Raw genomic sequence first — 19,505 nt, 5'->3', positions numbered from 1 at the left:
GACTTTGCAGAAGACTAAACGCAAGAAAAAGTACTGTGCATTTGCCCCTACTGACAATAAACAATTTTGCATGTGCACATCCATAAGCAGGGCTCTAGCTGTCCATTCAAAGCTCTCACAGAGCACCCACTGTACTGTGTTACTTATTAATATGCAAGTATTATGACTGATTGTATCTGATGACCTTGCAAAATGAGATTTGTCCAGTGAGTCACAGAAGAGGAAAGCTCCTTATGATTGCTTGTGCTACCATTTCATCATCATAAGGTCTTGCATGGTTGATAGTGTGGGCTCCAGTGACCAGACAATGTTACATAAAAGAGATGTAGATTTAAAAAAACACTATCTAACACAATTTTTGTTCATAGTCACATTATTTTATTTGCAAACTCTCACGTCTTTGTGACGTATCTAACCCTTTATATGTGTGCTTTGGTGTTTGAGCATGTTGGGTTCAAAGCAATTAGTATTGTCGTAAGAATTTGCACGTTTCTTTTGTAAGAATTTGCACGTAACGTCTCTCCTAGTGTGTTGGGTAATTCTTTTAATACTGTGAATCTTTCTGCTACTTAATGAAGTGAAAAATAAATGTGCAGGTGCTGGTTTGGTTGCTGCCTAGTGCCTTGCTGTGTTGCAGAATGCCAGGACGTTGAACATCATTGCCCCAGCTGCAAGCGACACTTGGCCACTTTTCGACGTCTGTGACATCTCTACGTTCCGCCGCTGTCCAATAAAGATTTTTCCTCCGGCATCTTGCCACCAGCTAGGAATATAACTTCCTCTGCAAAAGCCAGGGATTTCATTGATAAGGGAACGGACTCTCATGGAATAACCACTAGACTATATGTACCATGAGAAAACTGAGTTTTGTAATACAGTTTTACACTCAAAATCATGCATTGTAGCAGTGTGTTGTGCGAGGGTAAATAAAGGGTACTTGTTTGTACTTGTTTGTTCAGCAATCACTGTTTCATGAAATGTACTACACTTTAGCTTCATGGCATTTCAAAGTTTATACATGCTTTGTACTTTGCTATATCTACATAGTTGCAAGACACTCTTGTGCAATGCAACTTCTGTGCCTATATTAGGCTCCATGCACAAGAAATCTGCTTGTACTGCAATACTTCTCCGATAGCTTTGATGACTCGAAACATGAGCTACCTATTCCCATAAAGAAGAAAGGTAACTAGGCATACACAAGGTCTCTGCTTCTCTATCTTCCCGCAGCCCACCTCCAGAGTGTCTCCATTTGATGCCATGAGCACATCTTGCATCCTGTCATGGTATCAAGGCTAAATGCTCGAGAATCTGATTTGTTTCATTTTTGATGGATATAGGGAAGATATTTTTCAGTACAGATTTGTTTCTATACGATAGTTTTTCAAATTTAGTGCTTGTGCTAGGGCAAACTGGGGATGAGTCAGTCACTTCATTCGTGGTTGTATGCAGCACAGTTGAGCTATATTCATGTAAACACAAATTACTAGTGCACATGTGCGAACATGGCAAGGCAAGAAAAATGGACAAAGCAAGGTCGAGCAGCATCACCACCATGCTGCTACTCCATGAAGGAGGTATGTGTGGCTAGAGTGCTGCTTTTACTGTGGTTGTCTTGCTTGCAGGCTTGTGTGGAAGGCATGGTAAATTTTGCAATGTGCTGCCCAGCTTGCATGAGTAGTAACGCAGAATACAAGAGCTTAATACCACACCCTGTTGAAGTGCCCCAGTCCACTACTGGTATTAAAATGGTAGGCACTAATCAATTTCATTATATTCAAAACAGTGGTATGCTAGGGTTCTTTAGAGCGCTGATGGCTAATGTTAATATTAACATTAGCCATCAGCGCTCTAAAGAACACTGACTGAAAGACAAGACAGACAGAACACATCACTGACTTGCAACTGACAAAGCAGCCCGCAAATACGTCTTCTGCATTCCGAGATCCATTATCCCAAAGAAGAGATAAACACGTGCAAGAGGAATGACGCAGATGTCACAAGGCAACCCTAAGAGCGTGTTTACGTGCATCATCGTCGTTGTATTAAAAAATTGTGTCTGTACATAAAGCTTTGTCAGTTGCAAGTCAGCGATGTGTCATGTCTCTCTTGCCTTTCAGTCTCTCCTTTTTTTTTACTGCCAATGGCTACGGTTCATTATATTCTGTCAGCATTAGCAAATAATGCACAACCGTCAGATAATATATTTAAGAATCACAACTGCATAGTGTGAAGGGATGCCACTGTGACATTAGAGAACCCGGCACAAAATGCAACACCAAGGCCAAGAGAACGTAAGTGACTGGTACTGTATTGTAATTGAGAATGACCTATGCGCAAGCCACAGATTCTCTACAACTTGCATACTTTGTAATACCCTTGTCAGTTCCTTGGGCAATTCGGTGCCATGCCAAAGGGTAATGGGTCTCTTTCTCCATAAAAGGTCGGAAAGGGAAGTCTGCTTCCTTCACCTCAGTGTTAATTTGCCTTCCTTGTAAAAACTACTAAATGGATAGCACTTGAAGAATTTTGTAGAGCTGTACCTCATTATTATGGACACTTTTGTCCCCAACAAAAGTTGTCCATCAATACTGATGCTGTCCATAATGATGAGACACAAATATGTAGGGCTCTGCAGGTTCGGTACCTTACTGTACGGAATAGCAAGTTTCCATATTAGCGAGGCACGACTGTACTTTGAGGCACAATTCTCGAAACAGATTTTAAGGATTGGCCGTCATGTTTTATGAAAAGTGAATGATGGCAGATATAGAAAAGGTGCCAACCTCTTCTTCAACTGCCATCATTCAATTGACAGCTGGGGGTTGTGTTTGTCCTTCTATGTTTAACATTTATTGGTCCAGACCAGACCTGTAAAAATTTATTTTCACAAGTACCTGATTTACTATTACAACTACATGCTCATTATTCGTTACAATTACAAAATAAAAATTGTAACACAATTAGAACTACAATAACTCTGAAAAGTAATTGAGTTACAGTGAATTACATTAGTTTCAATATATTTTTTGCTATATAACTTTATTGTACATCTTTTGAAAATACAGATTAGTGGATTAGACTAATGACAAGAACATGACTAGTGGTGTTGGGGTACAATACTTAGAATCGTACAGTGTTAGAATTGCTTGAGAAATCTGCTTATTACTTAGCAGAAACATTAGATCATGCACACCAGTGGCACAGCCAGAGGGGGGCTTTTGGGGGTTCTTTTTCCCATAGTGTGGCACTTTTGTTTTCGCCATACTCAAAGGCAAAGAAACTTTCAGTGGCCTCCTCATCAGATGACTGGTTGTGACCATTCATTCTTTAATGTGCCATTGCCGATTGTTTTAAATTTTCATCTGGGATCCAGTATGTCTTGAACCTGGGCACTGAACCTAGCATGCATGATAGTACTTGTGATGAGATCCGTAGCTAACATTTGCTGACTACCATCATGGTTGGTAGCCATCCCAGCCAACCATACGTAGAAGACAAATGTGAATAAACATGCCCAGGATCAGATTGTGCTGGCGAAGCATGAAACATTCACACTGAGACGGGGCATTGCAGGAGGATGCTACGACTCTTGATATCGATAGCACCATTTGCATTAGCTGCCGATGCACAACAACTTGGTTTTACGCCGACCAGAGTGTCTCGTTCTCCCATTTGACCGTTACACACCCACGACCTACTACTATACTAATCCCGGGCATACAGCAATGCCTATGGGAGAGCCGGGTCAACGAATAGTTACACTAGTGGCCACTTAAAGCGCTACTTAGCATTATTGGAGATAAGAAGTGTATACATTATTATCACCATTGCCACCGTCGTTTGTCTGCTACACAAGCCTGCTGTTTGCTATGCATGCACTGCCCACTTTGTCGTCAACATGCCTAAAGCCCACCATTTATTGCTGCGGTTACGGCAAATCACATGTTAACGAACTACACCAAACTCATAACGAAGTGGCGACTGCCAGAACTACTACCCCAGTGCCGGGAGCTTTGCGCATGTCCAGGTATCTGTAGTTGTGTTCTACCTAAGAACGGCATCTCAGTCGCTGAAGTAGAAATTTATATTATATCCTTAGTACATATAAATATGAAAATAACTTTTGTCAAAAGCAGTCTTGGGAAGTAACTTAGTTAGAAGCAGGGTGATGAACCAAACCTGAACCATTATTTTTGCCGGAACCGAACCCGATTCGGCCGATCGGCAGTTCTCATGACACTGTTGAACCCGAAATGGAGCAGAACCGGAAAAAATAATAGCGGTAGCCAGTTCGCAACAAAACGGTTTGGACATAAAAGAAGTCAGCGTAAGAGTTCAAGTGCCTCTCAATCCCCGAACGAGGACACTTTGGTCTCCATATCATGCATTTCGTAAATTTTCACCTAGCAGTCAAACGACGACGTATAATAAGTATGCTTCAGCGTCTTTTTTAACACACTGAAGCGCAGTTGTCCTTATGAGCACCGCAGCTAGCGCCCCACACAAGGGCTGCGGCATCTGCTCTTCAGAAAGGAGGTGTCATGTGAACGAATGAAGCAGGAATGGAGTAGGCCAGTTGTGTAGCTCTATAGGACGAATATGTGATTAAGAGGGGATGTACCCCGCGCCGTTTCGTCGTTTCTGGGCATGAGATGGCGCCGGGGTCTACCCAGCCACGAGGTGGCGCTAGGGGCGCCGAGTGCTGTAACTAGTGCCATTGTTCAAGAAGTGCGCGATACAGCGCAAGGGCATGTAGTCCCAACAGCATGCGTGACCTTGTTGTTTTTGTTTGCCCCGACTTCGCTCGGGATGCGCGGTTAATCTCCTAAACAAAGAGGGGTACTTGAGGAGAACGCAGCTTTGAGGAACAAAGGCATCTATTCATGTGTCTGTCGGCTGCTTCCTTGGTTTGCACTCTGTTCGACTTGTGTATCGTTTTGCTGCTTCACCAAAATCTCCCGGCTGGAAGAATAGAAAACGGTTCATGATGGCGATGGCATTTATTAGCTTCTCAGTTATGAGCTTTATGCAACTGACTCACCGGTAGCTTTTCGCTGCCTTATTTGCCGAAACCAAGCTGTCCGACTTTTTTCGTCGCTCTGTCTACTCTTTTCACTATAACATATGAAGCTGATCTATCACACCCCCAGTGATAGCATTGAAAGTGGTATTTGTTTATAAATATCTGGAGAACTTTCACCTGCATATTATGGGAAAGAGAATGGATTGGGTTTCAGATAGCGAGGTAACTGACTTTAATAAATAGGGCTATAACGATACTGTACACGGAGCACATTACAACAAAATTACACTAAGAACATAGAGCTTCGCTGATCAATTGCAGATGCAGAACACAGAATACGCAACCAGCACAACTGGAACGGCTCATACAACAGCATAAATAAATAAAGAAAGAAAGAAAGAAAGAATCATCCGGGCCGTTATGACTAGACGCCGTTTGTTCTATTTGGGAGGCCGCAAGACAATGGGGATGTTGTGCTTATCTCACTAGTATTTATTATCATCATTATTTTGGCGAGTGCCAAATTTTCAGTTGCTCAGCTCATCATCGCCGCTCGTCCCTGCGCCAAACATATCTTTTGACGCTTCCAGATGTTCGGAACAAACACGCACACAGGAACCAAGCGAATCGACGGGACAGTCCGAACTGCAAGGACGAGCCCAATACCGAGAATAGCATGCCGAGTCATTACATGCCCACTTGTGCCCGCTTCTCAAAGGCTGGCGCGGATAAGCCACACAGCAGGAAAAAGAATAGCCCCGCTGTAGTGGAGCTTAGCGCCCTTCCCCTTTTTCCTGGGAAAGGGAAACTCGGATAGTATGCTGAAATAAGGGTCACACTTGGTGGATAAATACCTTCTGGACGTAAAGCCCGCGTCGTGGCAGCACCGGGCAGCAGACAAAGTTGTCCCGAGAAAGCGCTGTACATACCCTCAGAGATTTTCATTTATCTCAAGAACGGCTGACTTTACACTCGAGATAGTGGTACCAAAACGTTTAGGACACATTTTAGAAGAAAATGGATTGAGCAAATGTCGCCTAGGATGATTTCTTTTTCTGCTATTCGCTTCAGAAGTCTAAGGTCAATTTTTGGCTATTTTCCACACGTTCTACAACGTCTCAACGAAAAATCCAAGCGAAAATTTAAAATTTGAAAAATCCATTTTCTCATAATTGTTAAAAGCTATCAAATGAGACCGATATCGTGAAGATCGGAGGAGTATTTATCGAGAAAAATGGAAAAGTTTGCCCCATAGAAAATACATGGGGCCGCGACGGGTGATATCCCCTCTTAAGCAAGCGCCCAACATTTCCTTTTACACATGAGCAGAAGAATTAAACAAGTCAGAAACATGAGAAGTGGAGAAGGAGCGTACGCAGAATGGTGCCAGTTTGATTGGTCTTGGTTTGAAAAGTAAATACAGTTCTGCTTACTGGTAGTACAATTATGTCATGATACATTGCCTTTGTGTTGTGGATTAACTGGTACACTGCTGCGAGCTCAGACAGAGCAAGACTGGCAGACTTATTTTCGACATGCTTCAGTACGGTTTCAGATCAATTCACACTGCGAACGCAGTGTGCCGGAAAGTACCGTCGTCTATGTAAAATGCTGTCCATCTTATTAGGCTTCCTTTGTATCTTGCTGGTACTGTGTATGTGAAAAAAGAGATTTCGCTAACAGAAAGTGGCAGGACTACAACACTTCATCAACGTGGACGCTATTTGCAAGTGTTCATCCATTTCTCCTTTCTCTCCCTAAGGGGAGTACCTGACCACTAAAAACGTCAATGCAGACAACAGCAGTAAGCTATTAGCCACGCATTTCCTGATAAAAACAGTTTTATGGGAGATATAATATGGAAGCATTGAACCGGTTCGATTTTTGGCGTAGCCAAACCGGAACTGAACCGGAACGGAATTCAAGGAACGTGACCCCGAACTGAACCCATATTTTTTGCAGTTCGACACCCTGGTTAGCAGTAACTAGTTACTGGAAAAGTAACTAGTTAATTACTCTTGATAAGAAAGTATATCTCAGCTGTAACTAGTTACCTTCAGAATTGTAAATTTTTTGCAGTAATTTAGGAAGGTTTTTGCATTTTCTTCCTCCACCCATTGCTGCCTGTTATTCGTGGCTCACATAGCTGCCCGTAGCTCTGAAAGAATGCATATCTAAAAAGGGTGCAGCTATCACCGCCACTCAGAAACAAGCGAATGCATTGCATTTGGAGGGGACTACCCCTGGTAACATCTCACTATATGCAAGGATATGCTCCAAGTACTGTTGCACAGACGTAAAACACTCGTACTCTTGCCAAAGGTCTCAAATTAAAGTTGATTTTGGCAATGCTACGCTGTAAAACGGAACCATTGCACTGATGACAAGAAAACAATTGGGTCATTCCAAATGCTGCGCTTGATCATCCCAGATTTCTTTCAAATAAATTGTGGTTGATTATTCCAATGCAGCCAATGCTCTTCCAGCTTATTTTTTTACGCAAAAAGCCTTTTTTTTCACTCTGTGACTGCCTTTTGAAGATTGCGAAGGGACATGTGACCTACCTGGTGAAAAAAAAAAATTCTTACAAAATAGCTTTTTTTGCAAATTCCAACCAAATCTCTTCTGAGTGATGGCAAAGCATAACACTTTTGTGCCAAGACCCATTGAAGGTTGCCGGACACTTTTTATCGACAGTTTACTGTCCCTGAGAAAACTGCAAAAATTCTAGAAATTGTGGAATTTTTTACAGAACTCTGCAATTTTTTTTCAGAGACAGTTAAACTGTTTAGCGCTGTTGTCTAGGTGGCATAGAACATGTTGGAAATATTTTGAGGCGGACAGACTTGGAAGAGGACACGGAAAAAAATGCTGAAGTCTGTAAATATTACTTTTTATCACATATTGATCTGTTATTTACACAGTGAGGTGGTCCTGATAAAAATGAGACAAATTGCATTTGATAGTATGCCCCTTGAACATTTATTTTGCAAAGTTTCATCAGAACATTTTTTATTTTTGCAGTAAAATAATTGGGGAGGGTTCAGTCGCATTCGAGCCGTAGCGTTTTATGTGAAAACGTCACGATCTCCGAATCCTTTGCTCCCTTGCAGGATTTTAGTGAAATAAATACAAGACTTTACTCATGTATTAATTCCATTCATTCGTCATTTATTATTCGAGGGTGCTTGCACCTCGTGCGGCTTGCTATGCGGCAGTCGAATTTGTCTCCGCCGCTGATCTTCTTCGGATCTCTTGTATCTCTCTTGATCGCTCAGTGCTGGACTTTGGGGGCTTTTTGGGTTCCTCTCGAGCCACCCTTTCTTGTGATTGCCGTTTGCTTCAATTCTGATCATATTTTAGGTTCATGTATGCCGACATTCTGGCAAAATTTTGATATTCAAATTTGCAAGTTTATAAAATTTTGGTTATTGTTGTGGAAGCGAATATCACTTAAGGTCCAAGTAGAACTTCTCAAGCCCTTTCCAACGACACCTCGATCGGCGTCCTAGCTTCAAGCGTTCGCAAGATAGACTGCCTGCAATGTATGCGTACCCCTATATTTCCGTCTCTTTCACACGCACCCGCCGCAATGACCTCGTTAGCTAGAATTTTGCACATGTAGGCTATCTGGATTTAGCCGGTTGGTTGCTATCGGTTTATTACTCACTGAGTTATCGCGTCAGGAAATTCAGCATAATTTCGCTGCATTATAAATTTTGACCTGGCTGTCAAACCGAACCTACAGATGTTTTCATGTCAAAATTTTTTTTTACTTGACCACCCCTGCACTCATCCGGCGTTGCCCTGCAAGGCTGCTTCACCCCACGACATATCGCCGCCGCTTCCACCAAACACACACGGGAGCCGACCAACCCGATTTGCGTTCTTCAGTGGGAAAAACAACTTGTAGATTATCACGAGAACAGCCTACTGCGGCGACACAGTTCAATAAGAGTACTGGGCCTAAGGATGTACTTCGGTGACGACGGGCACTGGCGGGCTATTGAATCCATGTTTAAGCGATGACAGACACAACACTTACCAACACAGACTCTAGGGCACCAGGCAATAAAGGGTGTGCAATAAACAGGGAAAGCACAACAGCTTAAGAGGCCATACCAGTCGGGGAGCAACTCCGATTCACGATTTTCCGGATTCTAGATGGCGCTACGCTCGTCCTTATCACGCCGTTCGCCACCGACTCACGAAATAATCCCCATTGTGCATGGTTGACCTCGCGAGTTTAAGGGGGCCCGCGCCCTCTGCGCTGTTTGTCGAGTGGTAAAGTGTCGGACTTTGCCACGAAAGGTCCGTAGTTCGATTCGAGACATTCACGTCTTTTTGCTTGTCTCCTATTGCTACATGAGTACTTTATTTTTATTTTTTTGTTCTTATATATTCATGCTACAATTATTGTTTTCACAAGTCACTACCGCCTGTACCGACTGATTATGGAATTTTTAGTTGCTCTTCGTATTGTTTTACTAGTGCATACTTACTGTATGCCGACGTACAAGTGTGATCGGATAGTACGGATGCTGGTATCTCGGAGGCTCTCAATTGGATCTACCAGCGGCTGTAAATTAGGCTATAAACATTGCCTACACACAGCGCTTACAATGCCAGTCTGGAAAATCTGCTCGAAACGGTATTCCTTTTTTTTTTCTGCACTCGCTTACATAATAATAATAATAAATAATAATAATAATAATTTTACTCAAGAAAGCAAACTACAAATATAATAAAACAGGCCTGTCTAAGCGGAAAAGCTTGTGGCACTGGGCCTGAAGCAGTCAGCGGCATACAGTTTGAGAGTACATGAACATATAAAGGTACTACATCCCATGATAAAGTTGCCGTAGCGCTTTTTTTAGTTTGTACTTCGATTCCAAAGAAAAACTGTCGAAGGGGAGCTCATTAAAGATACGAGGTAAATAGCATTGCCTGCGACAAAGTCCATATTTTGTGTGTGAGAAATGCACAACAGGGCAGCATTCGCTAACCGGGGTCCTATATGAGGGGTCCCAAAAATGTTTTTACAACATGCAATTTACCTTGATAATAACTCTAACCTAATCGCTCTAACCTAGGTTCCCACTGGGGACGATTTTTCCGTATCCCGGAAATTACAGGAGCGCCGTTGTGAACAGCTGAGGAAACGGATCATAGCCGATCAAGTGCTATCACATTATTTGTTTAAATTGGGAGACGGGATTTTTAAATTAACATGCATGCTAATGCACAGTAAAACCACTGAACAAGGAACATAAATGCGGTTACACCCACTGCGCCGCTTGCGTTGCGCCGATTTCATCTGTTCTTTCTGTTCCTCTCTCGCAAAGTTTGCCGAGTGCAGACAATGCGGTAAGAATAGGCAGGGATTCTCCAACAACAAATAAATATTGACTATGACACGAGGTGATTCATCACTGGTGATTTTCCAAGGTCCTGCTACCTTCTACTTATTTCTGGCAGATATGTAAGCCGCGTTCTTTTATAAAGGGGAGTACTACAGAATACTGAGCGCAATGACACATTACCTTCTGTATTCGTATCAATGAAATGAAACGCAAATGCCCACAATCCTGAGGCTCTGACTTCACGCTCGTTGAACGTGGATATCGTCGGACGTAGTTCCCAACTCAGCTGGAATACTGGTATTTTCATATATAGTTCTGTTTTGTTGGTGGTGGCGGTCAGACAATAATGTTGTAGTTGTTGTCTCATACTTTCTATGTTGATGAACCGTAATTTCAATGCAATCAAACCGCAATGAAACACCTGAATAAGTGGGTGTAGAGCTTTTATAACCCATAAACATCGGCCCAGAAAAAGATGTAAGGACAACTGTAACACCTGTGTCTGACTGACAGTAGAGAAATACTATAGGATCCAGTGAACGATATCGCTAGCGAACTAATGCAGCAAATTATGTATATCTATTTTATGTTGCTTATTGAATGGAATGTAGATTTAACTACTCATTATTAACACATAAAAAAAGAAAAAAAGCACCCTATGTCTCCCAATTTCAACAAATCCGCAAAGCGAACGATAACATTCGGTCGGCTGTGATGTATTTCATCGGCTGTCTAGATTTCAGTTCTTACCTGCATCTATATTTCAGGGGCTTTTAATGCACAATTATCCTCACTTTACCCACCACACACTTTCTTTTCGTAGTAAACATATTGTAGATGATTGTTTTTCATATTCGCTGGCTAGTCTATTTGCGAGCACCAAATGCTATGCATTCCAGTTATTTGATTTCTAATACAATAGCCACAAAACTTTTTCATAATCTACACCATCCCATTCAGTGGTCATTCACTGGAGTGCTCACCCGGTGTCTCTTTGGCCTTTCCATTTTCAGCCTTCTGACAGTTCGGCGTTATGATTTTTTGGTCTTTTGGCTGTCGGCCTTCTGATAGTTCGGCGTCATGATTTTCGGCCTTTTGATAGGTTCAATCAGCCTAAATAAATGCATTGCATTTAGCAACAGCTATTCAAAAAAATGAAAAAAAAAGGAGAAGGAGGAAGCTCCTAAAATCCCTTGAATTCCATCTTTATGTATAAATGAACAAGACAAGACAAGATAAAATCAAAGGAACTTGACGCGCGACGAGGTCTCGGAGCACGATTTCCGTCTCATAATTGCGCTAATTATTACACGGAAACTTCAGTACTATATTTTTAGACACTCCTTGGTTTTCACAGGGTACTTCACATTACATTTACACCAGACCTTTCGTTCAGCGTAGACACTAGTTCAGCGGAGAATCCCCAGTGACCCGGAGCTTTTCCTTATCTTCCTAAGAAGGCCTCCCTCTGTGCGCCGTGCAAAGACAGACGGGTACAGGTTTTGGGTCATCCAACGTGCAACTAGCAAGGATTGTCGAAAGATGGAAAATCTAGGGAACCGGTCTCGAAAAATTGGCCGTATCTCAAAATAATGTGATCGAAGTCCCCGTTGCAAAATAAACTACTGTAAATAAATGTTATCATGGCTGTTATTATGGCTGTTTCTGCGCGGAAACTGCCAAAGCCCACTTAGACTAACCTGAACATGAAAATGCAAACACCGAACTTTTACTAACCTAATAATCAACTAACTAACGTGCCGTTCCGTCGCGTCCATTTCATTTATCTCCTATTTGTTAATTTTATTTATTTATTTATTTATTTTATGTATTTTTGGAATAGCAAGCCGACGTCCCGTTTGGCTGACCTTTAGCCAGTTTTTTTTTTTTTTCCTTTTCGTCTAATAAATATATCCCCCTCCCCCGTCGCTGTCGTTGGTTTTCCTTGCTACGCGAACGTGAATTTGGGTTCCGGAAAAGACTGTTGCTCATTGCATGGGCGGAAATAATTGTGCAGCGGCCGCTTGATCGATTTTTCTTATTGGTTCACGTGGAGCGTTCATGAAAAAAAAAAAGAAAATAATAAAGATAAAAATAAATCGATCAATAAAAGAAAGAAAGAGAAACAACAAATAAAGCTGCAGTTCTAAGTACCGTTATCCTAAGAAACATTTATCTGTGTGTAATCCGCATGCTGGCTGTTTCAACATTACGAACATTACAGGGCAGTCCTGTTGAACGTTACTGGAATGTTTGTGAAGTCGCCCTTCCACTAACCGTAAATACGAGAGATTCTCGTTAGCCTTATGAGACAGTTCAGTTGACTGAGTAAGCACAAACCCGAAACGGCAAAATCGAGCAAATTGACGTTTCATGTCAAGCTAATAAACTCATCTCACTTCTCTATAAGCGCTCCGAAAAAAGAAGAGGTTTATTGGTCTCGGTGGTCTCTTACACGGGCCGCGACAACGCTGGCTCGCCTACCCAACGTTCCCCCCCCCGACAATGCTGGCTGACGATAATCCCTTTACGAGCAGCTAAGTAAGCTTTTGTTCTGGTCTCCAAGGCCATGCTCTAAGTCCGCTGTCCATGAAAGTAAAGAGGAGAGAGGGATCACTACAGTGCGCGTGCGCGCAGCATGGTCGGCGGATGGATACGGTCAAAATGTTCCGCGCAGTTTTTCCTGTCCTACGGCTAGAGGGCGACACAGAATGACGCGGTTTACGGGGCTTTGAGACGGTATTTATCCGTACTCACTTTTCATGCTTTTTTAGAAAAACGGAAAGTGGTAGACATATAAATTTGATGTCTATCGATTCCTGAAATAATTCCAGAGAAAGTAAATGGAAAGTTTTTTTTCGAAATGGCTATAGAAGTTTAATAAAACCTGTTCAAAGAGGGAGGAGAAAAATTGTGTATTTTTTTCGCATGCGTGACGTCGCCGTAAAATACATACGGCATATATGAGAAATCCTGTAGCGTAAATAGTTTCATCTCGTCTTCCTCTTTATGATGAAAGCACTCGCGTCAAAATCTGTGCGGCGGTTACCGAGAGAAAGCATAAAAACTGTTCCATAGGAAATACATTGGGACGGAGAGCTGGTATGCCCTCTTAATTCTTTTGGCTACCACCAAGGAAACAAGAACAGAAGGGACGACTAAAACTGTCCAAGTGAAGTCACTGAATATGAGAAGCCAGCTCAGCAGGCTGGTCTCACTTCCGATCAGAGTGAGCTAGATATAATAGGTGCAGACCCATTGTCGCTGAAGTGCATCCTGTGCTCCAGTGCTCCTTGTGTACTGCGCCGCCGCAGGAGGCCGTTCTCATGAGTACCTGAAGCTTACTGGAAAGTTAATTTGTACAACATGTTTCTACTACACACGTGATAAACACTTTTGGTTTGGGAATTCTGTGCCTTTTTGTACTATGTTTAACCAGCTCACCTGCTACAATAGTGGTAGTGATGTGTTCTACACCCTTTGCGTCCGTCACATGACCATACATGAGGCGACCCTGCACAAAAATCCGTGTGCCTTTGCGCAGGAATTGGTAAACAGAGTTCCGTAGGAAAGGTTTGAAGACACTTATTCGGTGCCACTGTGTCTTCTGCTCCACCTCTCCTGAAAAATATGGTCAATACAATTGTCCTCGTGATCAAAAGTGATACATCGATGAATTTGAGCCTAACGATGAGAAAGTCAGAGGCCAAAATATGACAGGAAATCACTGTCACGCAAGCGTTGTGCTGAAAAGTGTAAACGTTAGCAGCCGTGGGGATTTTCATTAGATTCTGCCTCCAAAGCTGCAATGTCACAGTGTTGTTGCACAAGTGTCTCTCTCCTCTGCCGTGACTCACCTGTCTCATACTTGTAGTTACTGTTAGTAGCCAAAGTGAACACCACCACAGGATTACTATCACTGCCCCTCAGCTGCGGTTCTATGCCAACACGACCCAGAAGTGTCACTTGGTTGAGACCTTGAGGGCATCAGTCAGGATAATAAACAGAACGCTCACGACCAACCAGAGATTCCTTACTTTTTTCTACGGCTGCCTTTTCATCGCAGAAATAACGTCGCTGCGGTACACAATGCCAAACGGCACACCTGATTTGCGTTGATGTACGAATAAAACTTAAGAAAAGGCGCATGTTTTTCTTTCTCAAGCCTTTTCTGTGCATCTATATGCCAGTCTGCTAAATTGGGAATCCAGTAAACCACGAGAGTAAACAAACGTCCAGCAGCACGTGGTTGAGCTTGCTGAACACGAAAACAAAACACCTCTAACCGGAACCGGAACTACAGTAAACACTACAATCAACAGTAGCGAAAATACCTGGAAGAACACACCACCACCAACCAGTAGTAAGCTAGAGCCAACCAAAGCTGCCATGCAAAAAACATTTGGCGGCAATTGCTGACATCATGTTCTGCTCTCTCTGTCCTCTATATTTGCGATATTTCTGCAACGAACTCTTTCGAAGCGTAGGAACACAAATTAATGGTGCGGAACGGCGGAACTTCCACGGAACCGGACGTCTCAAATTGTCTCAAAGCCATTCTCGGTCGGCCGGCTATGTCTAGTATGTAGTGCATACTCGTAGGGAACTTGACATGTTACCTGCGAGTTCGTTGATTTTCAAAGTTTCTGATTTATCACTAGAGTTGCCAATAAAGAACAGGCTTCGCGGATCGTAGAATGTCTGCACCAGTCTGCACCTTGCGTGCTCATAGACGGCAGTAGTAGCTAATGGCTGAAGCAGACAGCTCAGTAGTAGTCTAGCGCGGCAGTAATGGGGAATTCCTGCGTTTCATATTCGTTTTCACGCAAACGATTGATCTTGATATTGACTTTCGAATGAGCGGCACCTAGAAATATATTGGGGGGTGCAATGGTATCAATAATCAAAAACCAAATCCTGAAGCACTTATCCAAGTAAGTTGTCTTGCGTGACAAGCAGGAAGTGGTTGTGGTTATTGTACCGTTATATTTCCAGATTTGCCAAGAATCTGTCGCTGGACCAGATTCAGCTTAGCACACTACGTGGCCATTGCGAGCTTCATCATCTTGAACTTGACGAGCTCCTTTTAGCTGACCTTTTGGAACTGCCGCCTTGGCTTGTGCTTACACGGGCTGTATGCAATTATGTCACCCTCAAGGTGCGTTATTGCATGTGCCTTCTTATTGTAGACCCCTACACACATTCAATCTCATGTAAAACAGGGAAAAGTTTTCTGGGAGATGTGTAAATCTACTCCAATCACATTTTGGTGTCACAGTTACATAATGCTGATAATAGTGTCTCCGTGACACTTGCTTGATAAACAATGCTAGAGATGCCGTTTCGTACCACTTTAGGTTCTGGGTCGCCTTCCTCCTCCAAACACTTCTGTGGGGAGGCGAAGACTTTCAACAACATCCACCACATTTTGCTGTGTTCCCTATCAAATGGGCTGATGGGTAGCCACCAATGCAATAGGCTGGCAGTTCCATCCTCTATGTTCTTACAAAAGATAAATATTTAAATCTATCGGTTTCGCTGTTGGATAACTCAACCTGTTTCCCATATGAGTGGAGCTTAGATCCCCGAGGACACATGTCCCAATATAGGAGCACTTGTTATGCAGCACGTAGTTGTACAATTGCTTTTCCTGTAACCTTCGAAAGGTGTCATATTTGCCTGCAGTAATGGTTGCCTTGCAGACTGTCTTCTTCTGTACTTGGAAGAAATAAGTTTGACTTCCGTCTGTTTCTAATTTTAAGCTTTACTCTTCTTGTTTGTCACCCTATTTGGTCAGGGAATCGAATGTTTTTTGGACCATGTCTACATTCATGTCATGTCACAGTTTTAGAGAAGCTGAAATTCTGGGCTTAGTGATACGTAGTGCCCGGGACTTTATGCAAATGCATATTTTTTTTGTAGGCGTTTTGTTGTTTCCCCCACATGTCTCCAGGCACGGAGAGCACAAAAAAAATGTGTTTCGTTATGCATATATTTGCATATTTTTGACAAATTCTTAAAAGTGCATATGACAGCATATATCTGCATATGTACATGTTTCTACTGCATATTTTTTGCTCTGGTGTGCCTTCCCAGGTTTCCTGCCAGGTTGAGCTCTGACACACTCACTTTTCTAGGACAACTTATGCGACACATGCTGTGTCGCAGCTGCATGACTAACCTGGAGCACCTCTGGTTTTAAACAGTCTGCAGGTGATGCATAGGCTGCTAACGCTTCACCACAATGCTTTCTTTAACTGAGGCTCGCTGCTTGCTTCTGAGTTGTTACACTGAATTGCGCAATGGCAGGTGACATTACGACTCTACTCCGGGGGTCGGACGCTGCATCGCGTCTCCCTTTCCCATTCACACTTTGTGGTTCATTCCGCAAAGGTTGGACGTGCACACGCAGAATATGGAAGAGTTCTCTCTTCTTGGTTTTCCTCCTGTGTAAGGTGCGACAATGCCGAAAACAGCGTCTTCACGTCTGAGGCAGTTGGCAGCTGAGCTCAAAGGCACATTCAAGACGGATGGATCCGTCTTGTTTTGCCTGGCATTCGAGAAAGCTGTAAATGCTGACAGACGTTTTCTCGTTCATCAGCACTTAAAGACAGCGAAGCACCAAGAGGCCAGTCAACGAAAGTCAGGTTGCATGCAGCAACTTATGGACTAGAGTGCACCTTCTACGTCCAAATGTTCTGACTTTGCGATGGGTCTTCTGTGCTGCAAATATTCCCTTTTGGAAGCTGGAAGAGCTACAGGTATTTCTGAGCTACAGTTCTGAGCTACAGGTATTTCTTGAGAAGTACACAGGCCGGCAAATCCCTCATGAACCGAAAATACGAAAAGGCTACCTGCATCGGTGCTATCAGGCTACCCTTCAAAACATCCTTGAGAATCTGAAGTCACAGAAAGTGTGGATATCCGTAGACGAAACAACAGATGGTTCAGGATGCTGCGTAGCCTCTGTTGTCATCGAACCACTTGGGCTGGACACATGTGAAAAGAGCTACCTACTGACAGTTGAGGGGCTTTTAAAGGTCAATCATTCGACAGTGGCAGAGCTCTTCATAGACTGTCTTTGGGTGCTCAACAGGTATGTGGATGCAAATAACGTGCTGCTTTTTGTTACGGATGCTGATGCAGCTCCTTACATGGTGAAGGCCGGTGCCGCTCTTCGTGTCATATACAAAAAAATTGTTCACGTCACCTGCACAGCTCACACGCTACACACAGTGTTGCAGAGGAAGTTCATGGCTGTTTCCAAAATGTTGATGACCTCTTATCGAACACGAAGAAAGTGTTTGCAAAGAGTCCCATGCGTGTGCAGCTCTTTAAGGATTTGGCGCCAGATGTGGCTTTGCCTCTTCAGCCTGTGCTGACCAGCTGGGGCACGTGGATCGAAGCACCAAAATATTATGCCGCAAATTTTGAAATCGTGCGTCAAGTGGTCAGCAAGCTCAAAAAAGAAGACGCCGCAAGCATTCTTTCGGCGCAGCGACTCTTTGAAGATGTTAGCGTGAAAAATGGCTTAGCAGTTATTGAAGCTAATTTCTCATTTCTTCCCGCTTCCATCACAAAGTTGGAGTCCACAAACTTGACTCTCGTGGAGGCTTTGGACATCGTTTGGGACGTGCAGGATTCCTTACAAAGGGCTCAAGGTGCATGTGCATTGCTTGCAGTGCTGTTGTTAAAGCAAACCTTGAAGTCAACTTGACTCTCGTGGAGGCTTTGGACATCGTTTGGGACGTGCAGGATTCCTTACAAAGGGCTCAAGGTGCATGTGCATTGCTTGCAGTGCTGTTGTTAAAGCAAACCTTGAAGTCAACTTGACTCTCGTGGAGGCTTTGGACATCGTTTGGGACGTGCAGGATTCCTTACAAAGGGCTCAAGGCGCATGTGCATTGCTTGCAGTGCTGTTGTTAAAGCAAACCTTGAAGTCGTGCTTGACAAAAATAAGGGGCTGAAACTGTTGCAGTCCGTGGGCACCATGCATGAAGGCACAGAACAAGATTCCGAAACTCTGTCTGCATATAGCACAGATGAACTAGCTCATTTCAAGTTCGCAGGGATATCGTCTTGTGATGTAGAATGCACATTTTCTCGATACAAGACTGTATTGTCCGACAACGGGATGGCTTTCAAATTTGAAACTTAAAAATTGCTTTGGTTACGTACTGTAATGTTTTATAGTTCAGAGTTGGCTTCAATACAAAATGTGCCTTTAACATTCTATGATCCATTTCTGTTCATTATTTTTCTGCACAAAGAGGTTCATGAAATACAATAGGCTTTTGTGCCATACTCGTAGTATCACGTTTCATGAAGCGAAAATTTTGCTATGCATATTTTGAGCATATTCGACTGTTGCGTTTTTTTTTCTTCTTTTTTTGCATATGTATTTGCATGCATATTTTTGAAGATTTTTGTGCATAAAGTCCCGGGCCCTAGTGATACGGATGACACAGTCTCACATCTACTATCTGCTACTTTCTTTATCAGGAAGGCCTCAAGAATATTTGTCGTCTTTTGAAATCTCAGAATAATTGTGCTATTAGACAATGGGATACAGCTGCATCTGCTTTCCGCCAAGTGACCATTAATCACAACTCTAACAACACAGCTATGAAAGAACTGGTGTTCTGAGGCTGGAACAACATAGAAGGGACAAATACATACAAAGCATCAATGACTTTCAGTGACTGACTCAGTGACTTTCATCTTTCATCGTTAACACAGCTATGCTTCCCTTGGGCAATCATTTATGCAGCGTCCCATCTGACCATTCTATGACATGACACACTACAAGGAAATTCTATACGCAGTACCCTGCAGCAGCATAACTGTAGTATTGCTAAAGGCGTGATTAGTGGCCACTTCGGGGTGCATGTAAAGAGATGTGGCCCATGCCCTACACCCTGTGGAGCACCTGGCTAATCGTGCTGCCTATGGGATTTGTTGTCAAGCTGATGTAGCCGAGTGTAATGGTCTGGTTTTAACCTCTTATTAACTGCCCTTCTTGCATAGGCCACGCCTAAGGGGGGCAAGCAATCACCTGTGTGACAACAGCGACAACTTTATTTAATAATGGCGAATGGAGAACTCCGAAGGGATGT

The 19,505-nt window shown here is 43.0% G+C and overlaps 3 protein-coding genes across 7 annotated transcripts in view; 2 read left to right on the top strand and 1 right to left on the bottom strand.

Annotated features, from left to right (window-relative positions):
* LOC135394363 (LITAF domain-containing protein-like) overlaps positions 1–946 on the top strand; it is a 36,039-nt gene extending 35,093 nt beyond the window's left edge. For 4 of the 5 annotated variants that reach the window (XM_064625082.1, XM_064625079.1, XM_064625081.1 and 1 more), the window contains exon 4: positions 597–946. In XM_064625082.1, coding sequence (XP_064481152.1) covers positions 597–705 — 109 coding nt within the window. In that variant the 3' untranslated portion in view covers positions 706–946. The remainder of the gene's footprint in view (positions 1–596) is intronic. The other variant, XR_010422856.1, reaches the window with a different exon arrangement.
* On the bottom strand, positions 525–14,696 carry LOC135394362 (single-stranded DNA-binding protein, mitochondrial-like). Its single transcript, XM_064625078.1, has 4 exons — positions 14,427–14,696; positions 14,247–14,366; positions 13,834–14,010; positions 525–781 (listed from the first exon to the last, which is right to left on the bottom strand). Exons 1-4 carry the CDS (start codon positions 14,566–14,568, stop codon positions 711–713), a joined length of 510 nt encoding a protein of 169 aa, XP_064481148.1. The 5' UTR covers positions 14,569–14,696; the 3' UTR covers positions 525–710.
* A 207-nt stretch (positions 14,697–14,903) lies between these two features.
* The window catches only part of LOC135394361 (bridge-like lipid transfer protein family member 3B), a 70,470-nt gene continuing 65,868 nt past the window's right edge, over positions 14,904–19,505 (top strand). Inside the window, exons 1-2 of the mRNA XM_064625077.1 lie at positions 14,904–15,323; positions 15,385–15,547. Of these exons, the coding sequence (XP_064481147.1) occupies positions 15,280–15,323; positions 15,385–15,547 (207 nt within the window). The 5' untranslated portion in view covers positions 14,904–15,279. The remainder of the gene's footprint in view (positions 15,324–15,384; positions 15,548–19,505) is intronic.

The sequence above is a fragment of the Ornithodoros turicata genome, chromosome 5, assembly GCF_037126465.1.
Source record: "Ornithodoros turicata isolate Travis chromosome 5, ASM3712646v1, whole genome shotgun sequence".
In the NCBI taxonomy this organism is placed as follows: Eukaryota; Metazoa; Arthropoda; class Arachnida; order Ixodida; family Argasidae; genus Ornithodoros; species Ornithodoros turicata.
This window is presented reverse-complemented; position numbering and strand designations above follow the sequence as displayed.

Bases quoted from the DNA above. Each gene is read 5' to 3' on its own strand.
- LOC135394362 (XM_064625078.1), bottom strand. From the start codon at position 14,568: ATGCACAGAAAAGGCTTGAGAAAGAAAAACATGCGCCTTTTCTTAAGT. The intron at 14,367-14,426 runs GTAAGGAATCTC...GATGCCCTCAAG, and splicing joins AAAGGCAGCCGTAGAAAAAA to GTCTCAACCAAGTGACACTT. The intron at 14,011-14,246 runs GTGAGTCACGGC...CATATTTTTCAG, and splicing joins TAACTACAAGTATGAGACAG to GAGAGGTGGAGCAGAAGACA.